Consider the following 20,890-nt stretch of genomic DNA (forward strand, 5'->3'; position numbering starts at 1 on the left):
GAAGTACAGTCTTGTAACTTAGCTTTACTTAATGTGCTTAGACTAAAGATTATGATAATATTTTTTTTCCCAATGAGTCCACTTGTACTTTTTAAGGATAACTCCAGTTATGGAAGAAATTCCAGTTGTGTAAGATAATATTTGGTAAAACTATAATAGAATGGCACTCTGTTTTGTAAATAAAGTTTTATTAGAACATGGTTGCATCATTTGTTTCATAGTATCCATGACTACTTTCATACTACAGTGGCAGAGTCCAACATCAATTTTTAGGGGAGGACTATACTTCCTAGTAGTATTTTCCTTTTTTTTTTTTTTGAAGATTTATTTATTTATGCATACAAGAACTGGGGTACAGGTCAGAGGTGTGGGGAGGTGAGAGGACTCACCAGAGACAGAATGGGGAGCAGAAAAGGCAGAGCTACTGAGATACACTGCTGACGGGAGCAGTGGGCGAGACAGGCAGGGTCTGCTGCACCATCTGGGTAGCTTCTTGGCTGGCCAGGCATCAAACTCATGCTGCAGAGCTGCGGATAGTTTCATAATGCTGTGTTTAACCCCTTGTGCCACCAGGGAGGCCCCCTAGTAGTACTTTCAAGCATGCTTCCAAGTATACACTGAACAGTATACCATAGGATCAACTCATGTCTTCAGATCCTTTCTCATCAAAAATGTTTGCATGATATTTGAGAAGTTTTTATCTGTGGAAATTCATTTCTGGTGTAATAATCGAGTCAGTACAAGAGTATAAATGTGCTTTTCTAGAATTGAGTGATAGAAAAACTCTTAGATTTATCTACAGTTTTTTATAGCTTACCATTCTTTAGAATGGTAACTATAACTACTGATAGAAAATTAAATATTTTTGCATTATTTTTAATTTTACAGAATGAAATAGCAAATTTTATTAAAATATTTACACCTGAAATTATGCAGTTTACTTAAAAGAAAGTTTCCGTTTTGTCTTTTTGACTCTTTCTACAAGGACATGGTGGGAATGGTTTCTTGAAATTTCAAGATTCTGAAGAAATTACCAACATAGAACTTGCAGACGCTTTTGAACAAATGTGGCAGAAAAGACGGTAACTATCAAATAACTACTTTTCATAAGATAAATTAATAACTAATTTTTCCATGATTAGTACATTTTTAGTTCTTATTTTGTGGGATTTTAACTTATTTCAATCATATGTTTTACCTTTTAGATTTGTGTTTGTTATTTCCACTGAATTGTTATTTTTAAAAGAAAAAAATTCACAGCTATTAAAGATCATGGAAAGATAGTTAGCCTTTAAAGCAGTATCTCTTGTTATTTAGCTACCTGTTTGGAGAAAATATAAGTCCTACTAACCAAGTTCCTCATTATTTTGGGAGGATTGTGAACATGTTTATTTTCTAATTTGTACCTATTCCTACTTTTTTCCTTATTCTCTGACCCTCACTGTCAGAGGGTCACCCTCCTCACTGTGATAGCAGTGCATTCTTTCTTTCATGGGAAAAGATGCTGAAATTATGATTAGTATAAACCATAATTCACATTGAGTTTGAAATATTGATAATCCCTGGTAAGCAATCCTTTATTTAAAAGTTGTCATAAGAATTTGAGTGAATTTAGAGTAGCAATTATGGGTTACCTTCTAAACTTGGCACAAAGGGGAATCTCATGCTTATTTTATCTTCAAAGTGGATGGAAGTATCAAGGTAGAAGTTTTTCTAGGTACTAGCTATGTCTTAGTCATAGCATACATTAAATATATAATAGCTGCTAGGTTCTGTGTTTTATATGTGTTGTCTAATTGAATAATTTTGTGGGGCAGATATTGTTATTATTCCTATTTTTACAAATGAGTAAATTGAGTCATATATAGGTTAAGTAACTTACCAAACTGTACACAGCTATTTAAGTGCCAGCACTAGGCTATACACCCAGGAGGCTGATCCTAGAGCTTTGCTTTCTTAGTTGTTTTATTGTGCCTTCTACCATCTGCTTAGATTTTATGGTTTAAAATCCCATACTTTCTTTTCTAAATGCAGTGTTAGCTGTTTACCTAGATCCAGTGTCTGAAAGAAACTGCTAAGAAAACATACCTGTTCCCTGCTTTCAGCTTTACCAACTAGCATTTTATTCTAAAATATAGAGCTGGGCCTTCCCTGGTGGCGCAGCGGTTGAGCGCTGGTTTGCAAGGCTGCCCGCAGCCTCTGCAGTGCTAGTTCGATCCCCAGTCACCAGCAAGGATCCCACAAAAAAAAAAAAAAAAAAAAAATAGAGCTAACTATGTTATTCTTTCTATTAAAAAAGCCTTTGGTGGCTTATTCAAACTTCATATGGAATCCTTGGTAGAGTGGCAGTACCCTCATTTTGAAGATATTTCCCACTTCTTTCCCCTAGATTTACTCTAAATCCTAGATATACAGGTAATGTTCCATTTTCCCTAAACATTTGTATCTTTTCACATTTGTGCTTCTGATTATAGACCTTTTCCTCTGATGGAATGTGTTGCTCCTTTCTTTGTTAGATAAAATAGCTCTGACCCTTCATTGTCCATCTTAGATATAACCTTTCCCTGACTTGCCTTTGTTTACAGTTCCCTTTGTGAGGGTAGGAATTAATTGTTTTATGCCTGGAAGAAAGTCAAGCACAATGTAGGGTCTCAATAAAAGCTTGTAACAGTTACCACATTCCAATTTAGTGATATGGCTGTGTACCTGTGTCCCAGTTAGTAAGCTCTTTGAATATATTGACTGCATAACATATATTTTTTCCCTGACGCTGGCTCAGTTTCTAGGTGAGTCTAGGTTGCAAGTAAGTGTTTGTTGAATCGAATATTCATTTAGATACTGCATTAAGTGGCATAGATAAGGGAGGGGAAAGAGTTGGGACAGCCACTTTTTAGCACCCCCACTACATGCAATTGAGATATTTCCCTGTACAGAATTATACCTTTAGTTTTTCTATTACCAGATTTATATTGGGAATTATACTGAAAATTCTCAGGTTTTTAGCTAATGAAACATAAGATAACTTAGTCAATGTATGATTAATACCATGATTCATGTCAAAGATATTATCACTTTTCTTTCAGCTATAATGAACTGCTATTTATTATTGACACTTGTCAAGGAGCATCCATGTATGAACGATTTTATTCCCTAACATAATGGCTTTAGCTAGTAGCCAAGTGGGAGAAGATTCACTCTCGGTATGTATGTTTTTTCCAACTCTCTTTGGAATATGTAGCTATTTTTGAAATCACATATATGCTTTATGAATACACCTGATATTTTTCATTCTTATACTTTTTAACACCTTAAGAGAAAACTTTGATTACAGTTTAAACATTTTGTTATAGTGATGCTATTTTAGACCTATAACATTTTTTTTTTTTTTTTCATAGCATCAACCTGATCCTGCAATTGGAGTCCACCTTATGGATAGATACACATATTATGTCTTGGAATTTTTGGAAGAAATAAATCCAGCTAGCCAAACTAATATGAATGACCTTGTAAGTGTTTTCTTGATTTGATTATAACCCTTAGGTATGTTAATCTTAATGTGATGAATGAAGTCTCTTATACCCTGGCTCCTTTGGTACTGTTTCATATGTTGAATAATAATCTTTTAAATTGTTTTGAATTTCCTTTTGCAGTAGTCTCTCTCTCTTTACCCTCAAGAGACCTAAAGCTTTAGCCTAGTTAACTTGCTATTCTTTGGGATACAGTCTTTTTTCACTCACTTGCTAAGCTCTTTTCTCTATCAGAAGTGTAGTATTTTTATATTCACAAGTTGAAATTCTGCCTAGTGTTTGGGAATCCAATCAAGTCCTTTTCTTCCAGGAAGTCTTCCCATATTTTTCCCTGATGGAATTTATGTAAGAGAAATATAATAGTCTCTTCTTTTTGAATTGTGAATATTTTTCATATGATTGTGAACATCTTTCTTATTTAATTTGGTAAGTTCCTGAAAGAAAGGGACCTTCTCTTATGTATTTTTGTATACCCTGAAACTTCACGTATAGTGTTTTCATGTAGCTTGTTGAATTTTGTTCACTATTCTTCCCCCACCCCGGCTTTTTAATGCTGATTAATATTTTTTTAGTTTAACCTATTTTGAAGTTGATATTGAAAGCAGGCATCAGAAAAAGCTCGAAACAACAAACTAGATTGAATAATTATTGTGTGTCAATGACTTTCACTCATTTTTCCATTAATTTATACCTTGTTCATTTATTCACAAACATTTCTTGTGTTTTTGTTAAGTGCTGTTCACTGTCTGTGCCCTAGTGAGTCAGACATGTTCCTGTCTTCTTGGCTCTGAGCTCTTAGCATTGCAACCAGACAATTTTGCATTGATGTCTTTATTGTACAGAAACCTTTTTATTTTATGGAAATTTTTATACAAATGGGGACCTGGGACCTCCCTAAGCACTGCATTATGAAGCTATATGCGGCCTCTGCAGCACAAGTTTGATCCCCTGGCTGGCCAGGGAACTACCCACATGGCACAGCAGACCTCTCTTGTCTCGCCTGCTCCTCCCCTCAGGAGTGTATTTCAGTCAGTCTGCCTGTTCAGCTCCCCTCTGTGTTTCTGGTGAATCCTCTCACACACACACCCCTCCCCTGCATTTCTGGTCTGTACCGCAGCTCTTGTATGCATAAATAAATCTTTATTTATTTATTTATTTATTTATTTATTTATTTATTTATTTATTTGTTTGTTTTGTTTATATATGCACTGGGTACAGTCAGAAGTACGGGAGGGTGAGAGAATTCACCAGAGCCAGAGCGGGGAGCAGAGCAGGTAGAAGGACCGAAGTACACTGCTGAGGGGAGCAGCGGGCAGCAGGAGAGGTCTGCGCGCCATGCGGGACCCTCGTCCGGTGACCGGGGAGCAGCCGGGGATTGAACCGGCGCTGCAGAGGCTGCGGGCAGCTTCGCAACCCAGCGCTCAACCGCTGCGCCACCTGGGAGGCCCTAAATAAATCTTTAAAACAAACAAACAAATGGGGTTCTGATGCAATATTTTGAAAACTGCTATTAGAAGCTATTCATTGGATAAAATAGAACGATTTGCTACGTTTTTGAAGGATATAATTTTGATTCCTGTTATATCTTAATATGAATATTAAAAGAAGCATGTGATAAAAAGCTAATTTATCAGAATATTAGTCACCTAAATTCTAGCTATTTAATTTTAAAGTTTATTCTCATTTTAGGATTATACATTGAATATTTTATGTAATGTATGATGTGCTGTCTCAAAAATTTAAAATACATGCACCTAGCACTTTAAATGTCTAATGGATTTTTAAAAAAATACTTTTTCATTAGAATTACATTGGGGACCTCCCCTCGTGGCGCATGCAGTTGAGCGCAGCTCTGTGAAGCTTCCACAGCCTCTGCTGTGCGGGTTCAGCAAGACTCCTACATGGCACGGCAGGCATCTCCTGTCTCACCCACTGCTCCCCTCAGCAGTGTATTTCAGTCAGTCTGTCTGTTCTGTTCCCCGCTCTGTCTCTGGCGAGTCCTCTCACCCTCCTGCACATCTAGCCTGTATCCCCATTCTTGTATGCATGAATAAATAAATCTTTAAAAAAAATAAAAGAATTACATAGGGAGGACTGAAGAAACCAAATTTTATTGCGTCCAGTTGCTATTTAGTTTTTAATAAACATTCCTCGCTGATATCTTGCCCTCCTACCTCAATTCTTTGTATTGAATTGTGATTATTTTAATCTTTTTTAGTAAGAATGATCTGTTAACTTTAAATTTACCAGTGCACTGATTTGGCATATTTCTGGTGATAACTGTATTTGGTCAGACTATTGTATGTATTGTAAAATTTGTTGAGTATCATCTGTATTGAGGAGTATCAAAATTAGAAGATTTGGTGCTTAGCCCCTTAAAAATTTATAGTGTCTGAGTTGAAGAGCATTATTTATTTATTTATTTATTTATGCATACAAGAACAGGGGTACAGGCCAGAGATGCGGGGAGGTGAGAGGATTCACCAGAGACAAAGCAGGGAACAGAACAGGGAGATCAACTGAAATACAGTGCTGAGGGGAGCAGTGGGCGAGTCAGGAGAGGTCTGCTGCGCCATGTGGGTTAGCTCCCTGGCCGGGGATGGAACTCTTGCTGCAGAGGCTGCAGATAGCTTCATAGGTTGTGTCTTAACCCTTGTGCCACAAGGGAGGCCCTGAAGGGCATTTTTATAGACTATCACCTCTTACATGAAATCTCTGCAGGTAATGTTTTTTCCTCTATAGACATATAACTTTTGCTATGTACCTTTATTATGCTCACAGTATTGCTGTGTAATTGTTTGTGTAATTGATGTTCACTTGAGGTTTTGAGCTTCTTAAATAAGAGGTATAATAACCTTGCTTTATGTATTTTACTACCCTCAGAACTTAATTACAGTAGTAGGTATATTTGTAGATACTTAGTGAATATTTATTAAATAAATGAAAGGATGTGAAAACAATGCAGATTTGTATGGTACATTTAAATACAATGGGATTAATGAAAAAGTTTTTCATGGAAGAGGTAGATTTCTAGGTTTGGTAAGAAAAAAAGTATTACATACTTTAGGAAAATGTAATACCTGCATAGGCACAGAATTTGAATTATAGATGATCATTGCCTTTGATAATAAATATAAAGCCTGGGTAGAGTGTAGAAATTCCGTAAGTAAATGAGGATTGGTGAAATTAAACTGAATAATTGTGGTACCTACTTGGTAATTATGTTACCGAGGGTAAGGAAATCAGATTGCTATGATGAGGATTCTTGAAAGAAGGAATAATTTCATAAAAAGTGGAAATATGATTGTTATACCAGTAAAGAAGATAATACTGAAGAAAAAAAAGAAAAAGATGGTAAATAGTGTTTCCCAAGCTCATTTTGACTATGCTTTTCCTGCTTTATTTTGCTGGTACCTAATAAAGCATACCAAGTTGCTCATTTAGGAATATCCTGAGAGGCCTTCAGTATACCTAGGCATTCTATCTTATCTTTTACTTTGTGTTTTTTTTTTTTTTTTAAACTTTCATCTGTTTTGTCCTTTCTGTTTGGTATGTTACTTTCTTGAGCTCCCTCCATCCTTTTTCCTTTGCTTTTTAATTTATTTCCTGATGTCTTCTTTGTAGTTTCTTCTATTGCTTTCCTGGACACAGAAGGCAAGAATTGCTAGCAATATGATGTTAAGCAAATTACTTACTCTCTTTGAGCCTTAATATGAAGTAGAGATAATAATTTTTATAATCACTTAAAGTTATTATTTGGAACATTGTGTTTCATAAGTGATGGCTCTCTACTTTTCCCTAACATACTCTGGTTATTATGTTGGTGTTTACTTATGCAGGTATTCTGTTGCCACAGGTGGGCAAGCCCTGACTAGCAGCCTATAACCTTTTTCTTCATTTACTCTGTATTTCTGCCAAACTAATTGTCTTGCACATCTCTGTAACTGCTACTTTCTTAGGAATGCTCATATTTCCCATCTGTAATCTTCCTCTACCTTCAAAACATAGTTTGATACTTTGCCCTCTCTCTTTTTTTCTTGTCTTCAAACTATAAGAAATTTATCCTTTTTCTGAAGTACAGCCTGTCACTTTTTCTTTCTACCTTGTTATACTTACTCATTTCTGACTAGACTCAAAACCTTGAGGATAGGACCATGTCTTATCAATCTTTGTATCCTCTGTGAAAGGTAGCAGTATGAACCATATGTGACAGATAATTCTTATGAGTTGCTGAGTGAGTGACTATGTATCTGACCTTGGTAATTCATTCATATGGAATATCAGGGATAAGATTAACAAAATTGCGAGCTTTGTGGAGTGATACCATGATTTCACACTGTATTCTTTGCAGAACTGGAATGGTGGTGCCGTGGGGTTTTTTTCATTTGGGATTAACTAAGAAAGTTATGATATACATATAATCATTCAGGTAGCTTCACAGCAGGAGAGTGAGGAGGCTGTCCAGTGGGAGTTTATGCTTATTAAAGTTTATGTTTTTTTCTTTAAAGATTTATTTATTTATGCATACAAGAGCTGGGGTATAGGCTGGAGTTGTGGGGTTCACCAGAGACAGAGAAGATTCACCAGAGACAGAGTGGGGAACAGAACAGGCAGATTGACTACAATACACTGCTGAGGGGAGCAGCGGGCGAGTCAGGAGAGGTCTGCTGCGCCATAGTAGCTCCCTGGCTGGGGATCAAACTCATGCTGCAGTGGCTTTGGATAGCTTCATAGGTGCGTGTTAACCCTTGTGCCACTGGGAGGCCCTAAAGTTTATTGAAACATAATCCTGCAATGCAGATCAACTCTACTTTAATCTTTCTAACATATTGGGCTACTATGTATAACTATTATTTTGTTTGAAGAGTGTGGTTACAGAGTGTTTAGAAAAAAACACTTTGGTGGAGAGCCCCACTGTGATGGATTGATGTGCAGAAGAATATAATTCTGTTGTCATAGCGTTGCTTGTAAGTTCTTGTAGATTTAAGGGTTCAATATATATTTTGTATGATTCACAAAAGTGAATTTTCCCTCTTCCTAGCCATCTTCCCATTTTATCATCTTTTCTAATGTATGTGTAACTTTCTTGAAGTGTCAGTCCAATGTTAGCAAATGAAACTTCTACTCTTTGGAATAACTAACTCCTTTAGGTTAGGAGAGCTTTAAAAATATTCTGCCACCTGGATACAAAATCAACACGCAAAAGTCAGTAGCCTTCCTATACACAAACAATAAATCTGAAGAAGAAATCAAAAAAAAATCCCTTTTATTATTGAAACAAAAAAAATCAAATATTTGGGAATAAATCTAACAAAAGAGGTAAAGGACCTATACAAAGAAAACTATAAAACACTGTTAAAAGAAATAGAAGAAGACACAAAGAAATGGAAAGACATCCCCTGCTCATGGATTGGAAGAATAAACTTATTAAAATGGCCATCCTACCAAAAGCTATATACAGATTCAATGCTATTCCAATCAAAATTTCAATGTCATTCTTCAAAGAAACAGAACAATTATTGATGAAATTCATATGGAATCACAAAAAACCCCGAATAGCCAAAGCTCTCCTGAAAAAAAGAGAAGGGAATGGAGGCATCACACTCCCAGACTTCAAACTCTACTACAAAGCCATAATCATCAAAACTGCATGGTATTGGAACAAGAACAGACATACAGACCAATGGAATCGAATCGAAAATCCAGAAATAAACCCACAGATTTATGGTCAACTAATCTTTGACAAAGGAGCAAAGACTATGCATTGGAGCAAAGAAAGTTTGTTCAATAAATGGTGCTGGGAAAACTGGATCGCTACATGCAAAAGAATGAAGCTTGACCACTACCTCACACCATACACAAAAATCAACTCAAAATGGATTAAAGAACTAGACATAAGACCTGAAACCATAAAATATATAGAAGGAAATATAGGCGAAACACTACGGGATTTGCACATCAAAGACATCTTTACAGACACATCACCCAAAGCAGTGATAGTGAATGCAAAGATAAACAGCTGGGACTACATCAAATTAAAGAGCTTCTGTACAGCAAAAGAGACAATAACAAAAACAAAGAGAAACCCCACCAACTGGGAGAACATTTTTGCACACCAACACTAATGATAAAGGACTGATCACAAAAATCTGCAAAGAGCTGATGAGACTCAACAACAACAAAGAAAATAATCCCATCAAAAAATGGGCAGAAGAGCTAAAAAGAAACTTCTCTGAAGAGGAAATGCAAATGGCCAACAGGCATATGAAAAAATGTTCAACATCACTTGTCATCAGGGAAATGCAAATCAAAACTACCATGAGATACCATCTTACACCAGTGAGAATGGCACATATTAAAAAAACTAGCAACAACAAATGTTGGCGAGGGTGTGGAGAAAAAGGAACTCTTCTGCACTGTTGGTGGGAGTGCAAACTGGTCCAACCACTATGGAGAGCTGTGTGGAGATTTCTGGACCTACTAAACATCGAGCTTCCATATGATCCAGCAATTCCACTCCTAGGTCTTTACCCAAAGGACACAGAAACATCCATTCCAAAGAACACCTGCACCCCTATGTTTATAGCAGCACTATTTACAATAGCTATGCTTTGGAAACAGCCCAAATGCCCAAAAATAGATGACTGGATCAAGAAGATGTGGTACATATATACCATGGAATATTACTCAGCATTCAAAAAAGATAAACACATGCAATTTGCAGCAACATGGATGGCGCTGGAAGGGATCATGCTCAGCGAAATAAGCCAAAAAGAAAAAGAAAAATACCGGATGGTCTCACTCATAGCAGGAATCTAGAAAACTTAAATAAGGGACCAGGAAAATGAATAACTATAAGAAAGTGAAAATCAAAATCAACAAAAAACTATGAACCAGAGACACTTTTTGGGGGGTAGGGGCGGGAGGGGAGGGATTGGGGTCAGAATGGGGGGTTGCAATTGTATGGGGAATATAAAAATAAAATTTATTATTTAAAAAAAAATATTCTGCCACCTACTACAATGTGGATTTGGTTTAATAAAAATTGTATGGATATGTAGGCATGTATGTATTTATTATTGTTCTATGTATTTTTTCAGTTTCAGGTGTGTCCCAAAAGTCTGTGTGTGTCTACTCCTGGACACCGTACTGATCTTTTTCAGAGGGATCCTAAAATGTTCTAATAACTGATTTCTTTGGAAGTGTACGGAAAGTGGAAATTACAACAGAGACTATTAGTTTGCAGCCGGATTCAGGAATCATGGAAAGCAGGTATTCATCTTAAATTATTATTTGAATAGAATTTTTGGTCTCACAATGTATAAATTTTTATGTACGGTAATATTAAAAGATGAAAATTGGTGCTTGTAAAAATTACAGTTTTACCTGATGTTCACTTTATGTATGCCCCAGCGTTTCAGATTTATGAGACAGAGCTATGATTATCAGTGGGAAGGTAAGATCATGATTAGGATGATGTGGTAACTCCAAAATATAATGTTTGTAGTGGTGTGATTTGAGATTTGCTAAAAAAGGACAAAAATTTCCTGATAATTGGCCATCTCAGAGCCATACATTTCTTTCAATGGAGGTATGTATATAATATATATGTATATATATAAATAAAATATGTATATATGGTTCAGAAGAGTTTTTTAATAAAAGGACGGGTATGTAAAAATTTGAAACCATTAATACTATTTAACTAGTGTGTGTGCTGTTAACTGTTATGTTAGAAGGTCTTAAATGATGTGACATTGACTAGGAAATTTGGCAGGTGGGTATTTAGCTCTGTTTATTATACTCTAAATAAGCTCTGCTTATTATACCTGTCAGATAAACACAAAGGGGAGTGCTGAGAGATTATAGGTGCCAAATACATCAAACTATGACATAGTGTTTTCATGTTCAAAATTTCTCAAGCCTCCAGTAATCTGATTAATTCTTTGACTGCCATGCATATTGGTTCCTGAGTATGGGTGGTTTTACAGCTTGGTTCTGTCTTATCTCTGGCTTTCCCCTATTGTACCCTATTAATCTTGAACTATTGTAGATGTGAAGTTGGCCCCCATCAATAAGTACCACTGTTTAGAATTTCCTTGGGTGCTCTTGATAATTTATTAGGGAAAAGAAAAATACAGAGAAAGGTATAAACCACATGCATTTCCCTTGTAGTGAGTAGATTGTGTGTGAGCGAGCAGATAGTGCATTCATGCACGTTTGTGTGTGTGTGTGTGTTTGTGAGAGAGAGAGAGAAAGAGAGAGAAGAAAGAGAGAGAACAAGAGAGTGAGAGACATTGATATCCTGTATGAATCTCATAGCAGATCACACATAATGCCTTCCTTTATCCCTTGACTTTAAGCCTATAGTATATAAGATTCAACTTTGCTTAACCATCTAAACATTGCATTGTTTTCCTTGATAGTCTTTTCTCCATGTAACACATTAATTATGTTATAATTGTGCATTAAGATATGATTTTGCTGGAATTCTATTAGATATTCTGGAAAAACGGAATTTTGTTTCAAATTATCTCCATTGTCAAAAGCAAAATTTGTTGGTGCTGATGATTATCTTGATTTATTTTTGATTTTGAGAAAATTATTATAAGCATCGTAGTAGGATACCAGACACTTGAATTAGAGCACCCTCTACTGTTTGTATTTTATTTTATTTAGAGTATCATTTATAGATGGCTTCACAATTACTGGTATACTGTATCCAATTAATTTAGAATTAGATTCCCAGCATGCTCCGGGAACTTTTACATGGATTTACAAATATTATTTTATTGTATGTAGGTGCTATTTCTATGTGATATGAATGGCTGTTGGAGTTTGGAGAAAAGTATTTTCATAAGAGATCAGATTTCACACAAAAAGGCAATTATGTAGAATACATGATTTTTTTCAGAATCTTAGATTAAAAAATGTCAATACAATTAGTATTATTGAAATTGGCAGCTGTATTTTTAAAATACTACGTTCTACATATATCAAGGGACAATGCAACAATTGATTCATATTTTTCTAACTTCATGTTTTGTGGACTAGAGTATACTAAATTAAAATCAACATATAATAGAGAACTTACAGTATATAAAATTTACTAAAACAGCTATATGAGATGATTCTCCTGTCTTCTGAAGCTTAGATATTGAGTAAGGTATAGTCATATAGTTAGTAACAACACTGTGTATGTCTTTCTAATTGTGTTATTTTACAAGAACAAATGAGGTAAAATAAAGACTTGGTGTGGTAAGCTTAACTTATATAACTTGATTCTAAACTGCTTCATATGAATATACATAGGTTGACTTTTGATAAGTATACAGACAAAAAACAGCCTGCCCTCCTCAAAGAATTGGGCTTACTAGAATCTAGTTATAAATTCAGGTCAGCATTACTCAGATTATCAGTATGCTGTCCTTACTGTATAGGAAAAATAGCTTCCTGTTTGTGGATGTAAAAAAAAAAAAAAAAAAAACGTAGCGGTCTAAATCTTTTGGCATTGCTGAAGACAAAAGAGAATCCAGGACAATATGAACTGTAAACACTCAATCAACCTAGTTAGTTAGATGAAAATTTACCTTGTGTGAATTTTTTGCTTTAGGCTCTAAATTGATTTTATTTACGATTTTCTTGTAATTTTTATTCTGCTATACTGGAATTTTTCTCAAGTCTGTCTTTAGCAATTAAGCATTTTTGAGTCTAGCAGGAAATTTAAGGCTGGACTCTTTTCTTGCAGATTTCTAATAGACTTCCAATAGAGGGGTAAGTAGCTCATCAAAATCACTCTATGTTGAGCAACAGAGTAGAACTCTTTCAAGGAGTTGGTAAGGAAGTTTTCTCCTCATTCAAGAGTTCAAAGATCAGAGAATTACTCCCACAGTCAGCATATTTTGAGCCCTTCCTGAGGCTTTACACTGTATATAATGCATTTAGGTAGGACTTCTGAGTTGTAAATAATAGAATAATAGAATTCTGTGTTACGTGGAATACAAGGACAAGCCCCAGTCAGGGGCTGGAATCAGAACCAGAAATCAATCAGAAAAACATCTAGCACATTCTCCATCTTGTGATTTTAGTCTTTTTTTTTGTTTCTGCTTTGGTCATGTAGAGGATAGAATATGTGTACATTACTGCTTTGGAGATTTATATTTCTTCTGTTCATGATAAAGCCGAGACAGAGAATGAACTTGCTCATTTCCTATTCTAAGCTCCTTGGAGGGCTTCATGATTAGCCCAGCTTGGGAGAGATACCTGTCTCTGGAACAGTTTTGCAGCAGTGGGGTGATATAAAATTATGGCCTCCCATCCCATGTAGATAAGATGAACCCTAAAAGGGGACTTGGAAACTAAGCAGATACCCCTAGTGATGTTTGCATTGATCTCATTGAATTCACATGATGACATTTTGAGAAAGTATAATTTTCCCATTTTACAGATGAGTTAACTGAGGCCTTGAAAGGTTAAGAGATCAGCCTAAAGTCACACATTTAACAAATGGTAGAGCCAAGATATGAATTCAGGAATGCTTGATATAAATAAATACATGTATATGTACACACACATATATATAAAAATATAAATGTACATATATAAAATATATTTATTCTTTTTTTTTTCTTTTATAATTTATCCTGAGTTACTTGGCATGCTTTTTTTAAAAAGGCATGAAACATTGATAATAGCTCAATGAATTATTACAATGTGATTACTCAGTGAACCACCAGAGAAAGAAATGGAACAATGCTGGTCCAATGGAAGCTCCCCTAACCCTTGTAGTTCTTCCAAATCTCTATCCTCTTACTTCCCTTCAAAGTTAACTATTATCCCAACTTTTATGTGGTTTACTTTCTTGCTGTTCATTTTAGTTTTTCTAGTGCTCTTTGTTTTAGTTTTCTCATGTAAGCATGTATTTCTAAACACTGTGTTTTGATTCTTTCACTATTATTATGTTGTTGGAACTCATGTTGTGTACAGATGTAGGTTTTTTTTTTTGAGTATTAAAAACTTGAGTTATAACTTCCTTACTAATTTAGTGCTGAGTTTTGACAAACACATACACTTGGATAATCATCATGCCAATCTGTCATTATAAGAAATTTCCTTATGTCCCTTTTTATTGAATTATCATGTCCGTGAGAACCACTGATTATTTGCTGCCCTTTCTTGAATGTAACATAGATAGAATCACACATTCTGTTCCTTTTTGAGTGTTGCTTCTTATGCTGACATAATGTATTTCAGATTCATGTCTGTTATCACATGTATCAGCAGTTTTACCCTTTTTATTGCTGAGTAGTAGTCAGAAATACAAAGAAACAAACTACTGATATTTTTGATACAGTTTATTCATTCTTATACTGACATATAATTGGCATTGAATTAGCTTGTCAATTTCTGAAAAAGCCTACTGGGGTGATCCTTTCCTGCTTGGGATAGCATTGACTGTATGTTCTCTTGAGGGGTATGGACACCTTAGCAATTTGAGTTTCTAACCCAATAACATATTTTTAAATTTGTTTAGATCTGTATAACTTCTCTCTGCATTGTTTCATAGTTTTCAGTACATCTATCACTTCACTTTTCATTAAATTTATTCCTAAGCATTTTTATTTTGATGCTATTTTAAGTGATATTTAAGCAATTTATTGTGTTTGTTGCTCAAATAGAGAAATGCAATCATATTTACATTGGGTATGTTGTGTGTTGTAATTGGTTCTGGTGTTGATCAATGCAGTCCAAATAAAAATGACGGCAGACGGGCCTCCCCTGGTGGCGCAGGCAGTTGAGCGCCTCGCTGTGAAGCTGTCCTCAGCCTCTGCAGTGCCCGTTCGTTCCCGGCCTGCCGGCAAGGGTCACCGTGGTGAAGCAGACCTCTCCTGTCTTGCCCGCTGCTCCCCTCAGCAGTGTATTTCATCAGTCTGCCTGTTCTGTTCCCAGCGCTGTCTCTGGTGAATCCTCTCACCCTCCCGCGCATCTGGCCTGTACCCCGGTTCTTGTATAAATAAATAAATAAATCTTAAAAAAAAAAAAAAAAAACGACGGCAGACATTTTTTGGGTAGAAATTGTTAACTGATTCTAAATTTCTTTTTAAAGATTTATTTATTTATTTATACAAGCACTGGGTACAGTCAGAAGCACGGGAGGGTAAGAGAATTCACCAGAGCCAGAGCAGGGAACAGAACAGGCAGACTGATGAAATACACTGCTGAGGGGATCAGCAGGCGGCAGGAGAGGTCTGCACACCCTGTGGAACCCTCTGCCAGAGGCTGGGGATCGAACCAGAGCTGCAGAGGCTGCGAGCAGCTTCGCAGCCCAGTGCTCAACCGTTGCGCCACCAGGGGAGGCCCTGATTCTAAATTCTTATGGAAATGTTAAGTCTACTGTAGTATTTATTATATCTTTGAACATATGAATGATCTAGTCTATAATGTTTACTAGAAAGTTAATCACAATTTATATATATTCAGTAGGAACATCTGTTTAGGAGTTGGGCAGAATAGATTATGAGGAACATGAAAGTTTGTGATAAAATGATTCACTAAAAATTGCTTATAGTAAATTGATGTAATTATGAGCCAAAGAGCACCAGTATAGTTCAAACAATAGTTGACAGGTTTTTTCTCCCCACTTTTCTACATACTACTGTATTTTTCAAAGTAATTAATTATATACATTATAATTATATATTCTATTAAGCATGTTATATTTCATACTGTTGTTTATAACTGTTAGTCACTTCAGTTATTTAGGAACTTAGTAAAGTAGGATTTGGGATGATAAATTAGATGTGATTATTTGATTTGTAAAGACACTGGAACAGATAATTAAATTATCCATTTTGTCACTGCATGCATATAAATTTTTTATTGCTAATGTGCTGTTTATTTTGTGGGCAGATTTTTTTAAGCAATTTATTTCACAATATACAACTAACAAGATGTTCATTGAGATGGTTTATGACTTAAATCAGTGTATATAAATATAGAAGTATAGGAGAAAAAGATACTTTATCCCTTTGAATAAGTAAAAGCTCTCTGAATATAAATTAGTAAATATAATCTTTACTCGGTGTAGTAATTTCCAACTAATGTTTATTATTTAAAGTTTTGTCAGTTAATTTAAATGTAAACACTAATAAGCCTGAAGAACCTTAAAAAAATCAATTGTGAAAAGTCAAAAATGACATGGTATTATTAATAAAATAGAACATTAGAACCTAGTTTGCTGAGATTTTAGGGAATAAAGTTCTGAATTATATGGACATTTTGATTGTAGGAACATTAAGATTCCTGTTAATTCTTTCAATCTATGTTCTGCAACTCTCTTGTTCTCCTTCCTAATTGAAATATTATCACCATATTGATCAAATTAAGCTGTAATTTTCTAAATGAGTCAAAAAATCAGCTTCTGTTATCTGATGTTACAGAGAATATTGTAGCATAAAAGGCAGAGTCATTGGAATCAATCAGCTCCTGAATTCACAGCCTCTGCCATTTAATAACTGTGTAACCTTGTGCAAACCATGTGACTTTTTGATCCTCAATTTCTTCACCTGAAAAACGGGAATAATAAGCTCCATCTCATAAGGTTGAAAGAATTAATTTTCATTTTGCTTATAAAACTATTAGTTCTGAGCCTTAAATATAGTGAAGTGCTCAATATTTTATTATTATTGAGAGAATGTAACATGCACAAATAAAAACATTTTCCAATTTTTGGCTTTTTGCAAAAATTACTTATTCTGCTTTTGTCAATCTAGTATTAGAAAGTAGTAAAGTTGTTTCATATCTGGAGGATTTTCTTTTGTAGTTGTAAAAAACTGGGAAATTGTCTTGCCAGAAGATGGCAGTAGAGTTACATATTTGTAGCTACAGAACAGTCACATTTTTTAAATGCTGGAGGATGGAGGTAGGTTGTGTCTTCAAATAAATCATGATATTTGGGGTTTTTTTAGACCATTGACAGGAGAAAAAGTCTTTTGATATTAAATTGTCAGTTTTAAAAAAGGATGGTAAAAATTTCTCTATATATAAGTTGCCTTTAATGTAATGTGAAATTTTGGCTAAAAAAAGGTGAATTAGTAGAATTTTGAATTGCTTACTCTTCTGGGATATTTTATGAAATTAGCTTGCATGTCAATAAATACTGAAGAAACTGAAGGCCAAAAAAATTTTAAGATTTGTGGATGGGGAATATTTATGATTAATTAGTAATGAAACTAAAACAGTTTTTATTTATAATTCATCAGTGGGGAAAACTGGATTCAATTTTGAAAAATCTGATTTATATATGATGTTAGGATTGTAATTTAGGTAAAGCAAGAGGCAGAAGACATCTTACATTAGTAATACAAATCTGTAATCCCACTTAAGAAATTGCCATTTTTATTGAATTATGCCATGCCTGGTTACCTGGTTTTCAAATATTCTACAGGTGAAGTATTGCCAAATTGCCCCTCTTAGTGCCAGAAGGAACCTTAAAGTATTTTGATTTAGTACAAAGAGCATGGAGGTGAATGGACATACCTTCATTTGTTTTAGTTCCATGCTTTATGTCTTCAGGCACATTATTTAATCTCTCTGAAGCTCAGATAGTTTATCTGTATGTAAAAGGTGATCTCTCTGTCTTCAGAGTTACTATGAAGATTGTGGAAAATATATATAAAATGAGCATATTTTGTCAATGCCCTTTTTAGAGCTTGCATATGAAAATCAACACAACCAAACTGATTTCTTTCCTTCAGTGCTATGAGTGGGAATGTTATCATCTTTGTTGGACTCTATCTGTTTAATAGCTTGAATGGCATGTTCATCAAACATGTCACATATTGTTCATTCTGACAGGAATTACTGTTAACCTGGTTTTCTCATATTTATGTTTGTGTTCTTTTTTTTTAAAGATTTATTTATTTATGCTTACAAGAGCTGTGGTACAGGCCAGAGGTGTGGGGGGTGAGAGGATCCACCTGAGACAGAGCGGGGAACAGAACAGGCAGACTGACTAAAACACACTGCTGAGGGGAGCAGCAGGCAAGACAGGAGAGGTCTGCCTCCCCATGTGGGTTTCTCCCTGGCCAGCCGGGAATCGAACTCATGGTGCAGAGGCTGTGGATTGCTTCACAGTACAGTGTTCAACCCCTTTGCCCACCAGGGGGCCCAGTGTGTTGATTTAAAAAAAAAAAAACTTTATTTCAGTACTTAATGCCCATTTAATTGTTTTTTTTAATCTTACTAATAATTTTTTTTAAGATTTATTTATTTTTATACAAGAACTAGGGTACAGGCCAGATGTGTGGGAGGGTAAGAGGATTCAACAGACACAGAGCGGGGAACAGAACAGACAGACTGATGAAATACACTGCTGAGGGGAGCAGTGGGCAAAACAGGAGAGGTCTGCTTTGCCATGTGGGATTCTCACTGGCTGGCCGGGATCAAACCCACACTGCAGAGGCTGCGGACAGCTTCACAGTGTGGCACTCAACCGCCTGCGCCACCAGGGAGGCCCTATCTTACTAATAATTATAAATATTAGTTAATTATTGCATCCTATCACACATTTTGGAATATTCATTCTGATATCATAATATTAGCATGAAATTATCTATAGGTTTTTTTTTTTTTTTTTTCAGGAGAAAATATGCCTGGTAAGGAACAGGGTGCTGAAGTCTTTGCTAGAAATATCCTTCATGATTGATAACAACTTTGGGGCACAGTTGTTAGATTTGTTAGATGCTGTGATTTTTCCCATGGCTAATGAACAATTTGAAATTTCATTAAAAATCTTTTAGTAAACTTAAACTGTACCCAAAAACCTCAACTAAAGACATTTATGTGACTTTTCATCACTCTTCACCACTATAGTAAATATTAAAGTACATTTTTCTAGAAATGTAATAAGTAAATTCCTACAAGATGGCAGATAATTAAACATGCTTATTTTGAGATATCACCAAGATGATGATAGAGGAGTGAGCTTCCTTCAAATTATTTCCTCATAAAAATAAGGAAAAACAGAGGTTGAGAAAAAATCATGTTTGATTTTGGCCATGTTTGGTAATATAAGTAGTAATTAAATATTTATGTGAGAAGGGAAACATATTATATTTCTTATGAAACAAACTTATTGATAGCTTTCATTTTAGCTACAGATGTATTTCTCCATTAACATTGACTAATTCCAGTAGTTTCCATCTTTCTTTCTTTGAAATTCATATATAAAAAGTTTATGTCATACTCAGTGATAGTCCAGACTTTACACTTTCTTTATTTTGATGAAACTGTCACATATTTTCTTAAATATTAATTTTTATATAAATGTGTAAGCATGCAAACACATATAAATATGAATTATTGACAATTTTTAAAATTTCTCTTAGGGAAGCAAGTAGCTAATATTGTGTAGTGGCTTCTCTAATTTTTTTGAAGATTTATTTATGCATACAAGAGCTGGGGCACAGGCCAGAGATGCGGGGGGTGAGAGGATTCACCAGAGACAGAGTGGGGAATAGAACAGGCAGACCGACTGAAATACACCACTGAAGGGAGCGGCAGGCGAGTCAGGAGAGGTCTGCCATACCATGTGGGTTGCTCCCTGGCTGGCCGGGGATTGAATTCTTGCTGCAGAGGCTGCGTATTGCTTCATCGTGCAGTACTTAACCCCTTGTGCCACCAGGGAGGCCCCACAAATATTTTCTGTTAATGAGTCCTCAAAAGTGGAAAACAAGGGAAAATTAATGAAATATAAGAGTTCAAAGGATATGCTCTCATAAACCTGAATTGTCACATAAGTATGGATGCTGGCTGAAAATTACTTTGCACCATGCTATAAGTAATAATGGGCTTAGTTTGCTTGGTCTGAATAACACTGCCAGGCAGTGAGACACAAAGTATTTGCAGGAGCCCATTGCTGAATAGGAGCTCTCAATAAGAAACTCCACTGCCCTTATTCATAAGGAAATCTCTTGGAGAAAAACACATAAAGAGCTAAAACTCAAGGGGTGAGTAAACATAGATGACAAGGTTCCCAAAGTAATAACTACTGGTATAGAAATTTAGTGTTTTGAGTCAGAATGGCTTTTCGTGAGACACAAAGACAAATAGCTTTGGGTCCATATGTGGATAGTTGGGCTTAAGAAAATAACTGCCAATTTAAAATTGATTACCCCACTAAACTATTATTAAAGAATGAACAAAATATAAGGACATTTTCAGGTGTACAAAAGCTGACAGTACTTTTTATCAACACACCCTTACTTCTAAAAGCATGTACTGGGCCTCTCCTGGTGTCACGGGCAGTTGAGTGCAGTGCTGTGAAGCAGTCTGCAGCCTCTGCAGCACGGGTTCCATCCCGG

At 35.4% G+C, this 20,890-nt stretch overlaps 1 protein-coding gene across 1 annotated transcript in view; it reads left to right on the plus strand.

Annotated features, from left to right (window-relative positions):
- Positions 1-20,890, plus strand: part of PIGK (phosphatidylinositol glycan anchor biosynthesis class K) — an 87,373-nt gene that overhangs the window by 27,072 nt on the left and 39,411 nt on the right. The window contains 6 exon segments of the mRNA XM_037498788.2: positions 986-1,082; positions 3,084-3,145; positions 3,148-3,200; positions 3,396-3,506; positions 10,628-10,697; positions 10,700-10,799. Of these exon segments, the coding sequence (XP_037354685.1) occupies positions 986-1,082; positions 3,084-3,145; positions 3,148-3,200; positions 3,396-3,506; positions 10,628-10,697; positions 10,700-10,799 (493 nt within the window).

The sequence above is a fragment of the Talpa occidentalis genome, unplaced genomic scaffold (genome assembly GCF_014898055.3).
Source record: "Talpa occidentalis isolate TD23 unplaced genomic scaffold, MPIMG_talOcc4v2.1 talOcc4.9, whole genome shotgun sequence".
Taxonomy (NCBI): Eukaryota; Metazoa; Chordata; class Mammalia; order Eulipotyphla; family Talpidae; genus Talpa; species Talpa occidentalis.